The following is a 7,500-nucleotide window of genomic DNA, read 5'->3' as shown; positions in this document are numbered from 1 at the left end:
ACCGTTCCAGACAATTTTTTCTTCAAGTTGGGGGGTCATTAAGACCATGTAAGGGGTCACCCAGAAGTCATACCAGCAGAGGCCCTTTGGCTCACAGGGTCTCACACGTTCGTACGACGAAACAGATCTGTCCTTGCGTAATATGTAGCTCTAACAGTGCACGATATTGTTTTGGTATTGTCTATCATAGTAGTTAAGTGCCATGGTAGAAGCCTTGGGTAAATAGCCTGAGAAGACATGTGGTTACTAGCAAAGTACTGAACCCAGAAAGATTGAAGAAAATAAATGGGAAGTGAGAAACATTGGATTCTGGACTGACATGTTGATAAACTTCTTTTCACCACAAGTTTTCGCGTGCCCTCTAAGCATCTGACATATACCCCTTCGTAAAACAGAAGCATTGGACCGAAAATACTATTAACGTTAACAAATGCAAATTCAGCAAGGTACAGATTTTGTTAGCTTGCTTTATGCAAAAACAAATATTGATGCAAAAGTAAATAAATATTGATACACAGTTTTTAGAAAGAGCGGAAGGAAGTTTCCAGTACGGTCGCTCGAGAATAACATATTTACAACATGAAAACAACATTAATTTTGAACCGTGAATACAGAATTTGAACAGTTACGATCAGTGACAAACATTTTGGGAGATTTTTGCTACGTTCAATTTTGTTATTGTACGTTTTGGCTGCACAAATAAATCGCAAATTGAAAGTGACATCGCCGGAATTCAGCGGGAGCCGTGATTAAGTCACCGCGGCATGTTTACTTGCCAAACAGTGAAGCATCTGTGTCAAGTGACGGCAAGATATCGGATTTTAGTGAGTTTCTTTTTCTGTCAAGTGTTATAAAGTTTGACAATAAATGAGCGAATTCAAAACAAAGATCACAATCGCCCACCATTGTTTCTGCAAAGTCAAAAATTTACTCTCCAAGACGAGGTTATTTATCACCAGGTAATTCCATCATTTTGGAAACATTAGCTACTTTATTATTCACCTGCGTCACAATTTTTTGCTGATTTTGAAGCTCATTTTGTTGAAACTCAAGCACGCTTCCAACAGACCTGTTTATTTTCATGAAACCTTTCCTGCTTACAGAGCAATACTAAAAATATCCTCCCGTATCACGTTTCAACCTTAAGCTCGAAAATTCAATACACAACATGATATTATAATTCACAAAGGCAGAAAATATCACAGAATCCTTTTCCAGCGAAACATTTTATTGCAACAAACAACATAAGAAGCACTAAAACGCCATTCGCGTTGCAATGACTTTCCATTGCTGGTTAACGAGAATAACAAACTCTCACGAGGCAGAATGTATACTTATATTTAATTAAGTTAGCACAACAGAAAAACGCTAACCTCATTTTGACACGAAAGTGCTTTACTATTGCCATAAAAACTATCCAGTTAAGCTCGCATATTACAAAACACGATGAATTCATAAAGGCCACCTTTTCCACCGAACAATTTTTTGAAACAAACCACATATTTGCTCTTAGAGGCGAAAACCTCTTCCTATTTCATTGCGTGCGTGAAGACAAGAAACTCAATCGTGTCAAATTACCATGTACTTCAGGTTCAAACCCTTTCCTGAAGGACACATCATCACAGATCCACTTCAGGTGTTCGATTCGTTCTCTGTCTTTGTTGAACCCATAAGTTACCAGAGAATTTTCTATTTGGTTTCAGTGTTCTACATAACAGCACACTTCGTAAATATTATTTTAGAAATGCAGCTCACTTTGATTTCTGCTCGACGGGCGACAGATTGTTGTCGAAGTCCATTACTCGTCGCTTTTGAGATTCCCGGTGTTGGTTTTCACCGCCTGCCTAGTTTATCCAACTGACTTTCCATTATTGAGCTCCATAAGGGTATATTTTGTTTAAGGATCCACTAAAACGCCATTCGCGTTACATGACTTTCGACGCCATTGCAGGCTACAATAGGTTAATGATTCTACTGTGTCCACCCGAGAAATCTACGCAGTTCCACTACCCTCTCGATCCTAAGAAAACACGCGCAGAAGGCTCTATGCACAAAGATACCACTTACCAGGGGAGTGACAGGCAAGACTTTTACCGACACGGAAGAAAAAAAGAACTAGACCCTCCGTGAGGGTACACTGGGTTGCCTGTGGTACGAGCAGCGCTCCAGGCAATTTTTTACAAGTTGGGGGTCATTAAGACCATTTAAGGGGTCACCCAGAAGTCGTACCAGCAGATGCCCTTTGGCTCACAGGTCAAATTAGCCTACAATGGAGTTGTTATGAAAAAAAAGTCAGTAGAAACCGTCCAATACTGTAACGTTTTCAAACTGCGTGTCACCATTTTGGTACAAAGTTGTTCACGCAATTAACTAAAGTAAACTAGACGCTCCGTGAGCGTACACCGTGTTGCCTGTGGTACCTGCAGCGTTCCAGGCAATTTTTTTCAAGACCATTTGAGGGGTCACCCAGAAGTCATATCAGCAGAGGCCCTTTGGCTCACACGTTCATAAGACGCAACAGATCCTTTTCTGAGGTTAAAAACCTGGCTACCGGCCTATTAATTAATCATTTGTCAAAAATAAGAGATTCCTGTCATCTTAAGAAAAAAAATAGACACGCATTGCTTACGTGTGGTAGTGACGTAACACAGTGATTTATTCCATAATGTCAACTGAGCTGTGTGTTGTCTTCCAGGAGATTCAAGTTGTCCTTGCGTAATATGTAGCTCTAACAATGCACGATATTGTTTTGGTATTGTCTATCATTGTACATAGTGCCATGGTAGTCTTGGGTAAATAGCATGAGAAGACATGTGGTTACTAGCAAAGTACTGAACCCAGAAAGATTGAAGAAAATAAATGGGAAGTGAAAAACATTGTTGACAACTGTCATCATGTCAGCAGACATGTTGACAGTTGTCTTTGCGTAATGTGTAGGTCTAACAGTACACGATATTGTTTAGGTGTTGTATATCATTGTAGCGCCATGGTAGAAGTCTTGGATAAATAGCCCCTTGAGAAGACATGTGGTTACTAGCAAAGTACTGAACCCAGAGAGATTGAAGAAAATAAAAGGGAATCGAGAAACATTGGCTTCTGGGCTGACATGGTGATCATGCAACTTCTTTCCATCACAAGTGTAAGCGTGCACTAACAGCATCTGACAGCTTTGTAAACAAAAGTTGAAAGCTGAAGGTAAGCCCTGTCCGGCGGGGTTACTCTATCAAATGCGAAACAAGCAAGATACAGATTTTGTTAGCTTGCTTTATGCAAAACAAATATTGATGTAAAAGTAAATAAATATGGATACACAGTTTTTAAGAAGAGCAGAAGGAAGTTTCAGGACTGTCGATCAAGAATAAAATATTTTGCCATCGGTAACAAAATTTACGACATGAAAACAACATTAATTTTGAACCCCGAATATAAAAAGTTACCATCAGCGAAAAACATTTTGGGAGATTTTAGTTGTTTTGTTGTAATTGTACTTTTGGCTGCACCGAGTAAATCGCACATCGAATTCAGCGGGCGCAGTGATCAAGTTACCGCGGCATGTTTACTCACGAAACAGTGAAGCATCCGTGTCAAATGATGCCAAGATACCGGGTTTTTGTTTTTGTTAGTTTTCTTTTTCTTTCAATTGTTATAAATTTTGACAAGAAATGTGCGAATTCAACACAAAGATCACAATCGCCCAACTCTCAAAGGTTGACCATTGTTTCTGGACAACTGAAACATTTTAAAAAAAGCGAAAGTTGAACGAAAAAATTTAAGAAAAATAACAGCAAAATATGTTTTCCAGGCAAAATTTGGTCATTTTAACGTTGATCACGAATTTTTGGATGCAAAACTAAAATTTTCTGCAATTTATCTGCTTTCTTGGACATAAATTCGACCGAAAACTGATGAGGCACGAATAGTTTTAGATTTTTAGGAATAATCGGATTAGCGATCAATGCGTAATGTGATAATGCGATGAAAGTGTCAAATTTGCGACCCGTTGCGAACGGCAACGGAAGCGATCGCATTACGAATAATAAACGTCTGTTTGCCAAAAACCACCCAAATAACCGATTTTTCGACGGAAAATTCATCCCAGAGGATAAAACTATTCACTGGACATGTAATAAAGGTAAATATGTTCGAGCGAAAGCGAAAACAAGCGAATATTTTGAGGGAAAACACAATTATGTGAGATCAAAGGAAAATCTGTTTAAGACACGCAATTGCATCGCTCCGAAAATAATTTTACCTTTTCAGCAATTTTCATTTTCAGAAATTCCATCCAATCCACCTGGTCTAGTCTTTAAATTCACTATTATCGCTGCCCTACGAATCTTAAGTGGTCTATATAACAGCACACTTGGTAAAAGACGGCTCGACGGGAGACAGATTGTTGTCGAAGTCCATTACTCGTCGCTTTTAAGCTTGTTCAGTATCCAATTGACTTGCCATTATTGAGCTTCATAAGGGTATATTTTGTTCAAAGATCCACTAAAACGCCATTCGCGTTACATGTCTTTCGACGCCATTGCCGGTTAAGTTAATCGTTCTACTGTGTCCACCAGAGAAATCTACGCATTTCCCACTACCCTCTCGATCCTAAGAAAATACACGCAGAAGGCTCTATGCACAAAGACGCCTCTTAGCAGGGGAGTGACAGGCAAGACTTTTACCGACACGGAAAATAATAAAACGGAGAAATCTACCCATTTTCCGACTGGGATTGCCATAGGCAACCCAGTAAAAACAACAAAAAAACCCACGAAACCGAGATTCCGACTGGGTTTGACAACCCAGTAAAAACAACACCGAACAAATGCCATCCACTTTTAGACTGGGATTGTCATACAGCAACCCAGTAAAAAACAAACACTTCAGCAAAAGACTGAAAGATCAAAGGTAGACTCCGCAAGGAGCTTATAAGCGCGCGATCGGAAACAGGAAGTGAGCTGCTTTTCCCTGCTTTTAACTGGTCTTTACACAAGCCAAGAATCTTTTTCCCCATTAGAGATGCTTGGTGAATAACAATATAAACCACTGGCCTCGCGGTTGCGTGTTTAAGAGTCACGTGGACATTTCAAGTGTTGTTTATTTCATTGCGGATGTCCAGACCGGAAGTCAGGCTAGTACAGTAGCCATGCAAAGATGAGTTGAAACTACAGTAATTCATAAGAAGCGAGTTATCTCTTTTTTGCACGAGCAGCAGGTGAAATTGATTAGCATCTCTATTAATAGTGCCGGGAAAATTCTGCATGAGCAACACAAGACCAATCAATTCTTTTGGGGCTCATAGATCACATGTATCTGTTTTATGTCATTGAATGTCCTGACGTGTTCCTTAAGGTAATTTCCTTGAAATTGTTCTACTATCAAACTTTTTTGGAAACTTGGCATAATTAACATTCATGATATGATCATTAAAAAAACTGTAATAAAAAAATGGGGTCACCGTGCTTGTTTACGCGTCAGCAGGCTCTTAAAATGGGGTATTTTTACTGGTTGCGCGTTAAAAATTCGAATCACCTTCATACAGAATTAAGTCTTCGATACTTGAAATAAAGCTTCTTTTATTCACATAAGCAGTATTGCTTCATTTACATCGTTTTTGATTGCCTGGTTGTGGGAATAGTGCACTCTTTGGGAAAGTTCCGTGGTTAGCGTGAAGTCCTCGCCTTGTCAAAATACACCCAGTACGGAACTGTTTTCCAAAAAAATTCATGTTCTATCAAACATTTTTTCTTCTTCAAATATGTTCTTTATTAGATTGTTCTTAGCAAATTCCTTTAAAAAAAATTGGGGGTCACCGTGCTCGTTTGAGAGAAAAGGAGCATTTATTTCGCTATCGGGCTTAGCTTGAGGGAAATCTCTTTCGTTTCGTACGCGCACGTGCTCATGAGCACGCGCTAATGAGGCAAAAAACGTGCGCAGTCGGGATGCGCAATGCAATACCAAGGAATTACCTTAAATGAAATATTTTGAGAAACATGAATACCAGAGCTTTTTGAGAGTCATGGAAATTGCATTTGATTTCCCAGCTACTGTGAAGATCTACAGGTCAAACTTGAATCAATTCAAGTCCTGTTTTCATTTCATGTTATGTATGACTTTTCCCATGTCCAGAAGCACCAGCCTAGGTGTAAATTATGTGACTTATAGGCTCAGCCATGCAGAATTGCAGAATATTGTTTCATGAATGAATTGTGTGGCATCTACACAGGCCAAAATGGGATCTTGCTTGCCTTAATTAATTTTTTTGCAACAATTGGTTCAGATCATTGACTCACTCGTTATTGCTGACCCAACTCTATGAAAATATGACAAGCTCACTCATTCCCACCCCTTAAAAGAAATATGAAGGGAGACTCTGAGTACATATCTCTTTGACTGTTTATTCTCTGTGGACAAACAAGACTAATTTCATTTGCACAGTGAAATTCATGACTTTTGATTTGTTGTTTTTTGTATTTTTTTCTTTCTTATTTTTTTTCCTGGCAAGAGCAGAAAGCTTCAATTAAAAAAAAAATTCAGATCAGTCAGTCTCTTAAGTTTCCACGATTTTTTTGTGGATTTCACGTGCGCTAGTGAGGAGCTTGTACACCCCAGCCAAGTTCTTGGCAGCTCTGACTTTGACGGGAACAAGGCAAGCTATTTCTTCCTTCCACTCAGCTCCATCCAAATTCAGCTTGTACAAGTCGTGCTGTAACCTCTTGTACCAGAGTAGGGAAACCTCACTTGGGCTGGCCATGAATTGGACTTGCCCCAGGAAGATCTTGGGAGAAGACAATGTGCTCCCTTCTTCCACCAGACCCACAAAATCTCCAGGCTTGACTCGCGGCATCTCCCGCTCCCCAACTCCGGAAGCCTGGTCGTCCTCGCTACCTTGGTCAAGCCGGACTTCGGCGAAGCTCCTAGCACTATGGACGGCCATGGTTTTGCGGTCGTTGGCGGTCCTTCTGTCGTATGTCTTTTGTGCTAGCGCTTGTTCTCTGCTGTGTCGCAACGCCGCAGCAAGCGAGTCTTTCAATGCGTCTGTACAATCACTGGGGAGGGAGAGAGATTTGCAAGAATCAGTCAACTGCCCTCTTAAATTGCTGTGAAATAATAATAATAATAATAATAATAATAATAATAATAATAATAGTAATAATAGAATCTTTATTTAATAATAATAGAATCTTTGTTTAAACTCACTGACAATATAATAGCACACTGGTGCTAGTTTGAGAGAGCAAATACTTCTAAAGTTACTGCTAAATACAAAATACCACAGTTACATCAACATTCAAATCGAATAAAATTAAGTAGCGTTATATACTGTATATTCATAATAAAAAGACAAGAATAAAATGACAAAAATGAAGGCACATTGTTATTACTGCATACTAGCAAAATCAAAGTTGCAAATCAAATTTTTAAGAGAACTTAAGTCCTGAGATGAAAAGTCAGGTTCCACTGAATGATGAAATAACTGGAGTGAATCATGGCCCCCAGACTGAT

The 7,500-nt window shown here is 39.3% G+C and overlaps 2 protein-coding genes across 2 annotated transcripts in view; one reads left to right on the top strand and one right to left on the bottom strand.

Moving 5' to 3' along the window:
* Nucleotides 1-7,500, top strand: part of LOC138026739 (uncharacterized) — a 269,593-nt gene that overhangs the window by 179,396 nt on the left and 82,697 nt on the right. The window lies entirely within an intron of this gene.
* LOC138027344 (uncharacterized) overlaps nt 6,379-7,500 on the bottom strand; it is a 3,947-nt gene continuing 2,825 nt past the window's right edge. Inside the window, exon 5 of the mRNA XM_068874925.1 lies at nt 6,379-7,043. Within this exon, the coding sequence (XP_068731026.1) occupies nt 7,041-7,043 (3 nt within the window). The 3' untranslated portion in view covers nt 6,379-7,040. The remainder of the gene's footprint in view (nt 7,044-7,500) is intronic.

This window comes from Montipora capricornis, chromosome 12 (genome assembly GCF_036669925.1).
Source record: "Montipora capricornis isolate CH-2021 chromosome 12, ASM3666992v2, whole genome shotgun sequence".
NCBI lineage: Eukaryota > Metazoa > Cnidaria > Anthozoa > Scleractinia > Acroporidae > Montipora > Montipora capricornis.
The sequence above is the reverse complement of the archived record's forward strand: the minus strand, read 5'-3'. Positions and strand labels throughout refer to the sequence as shown.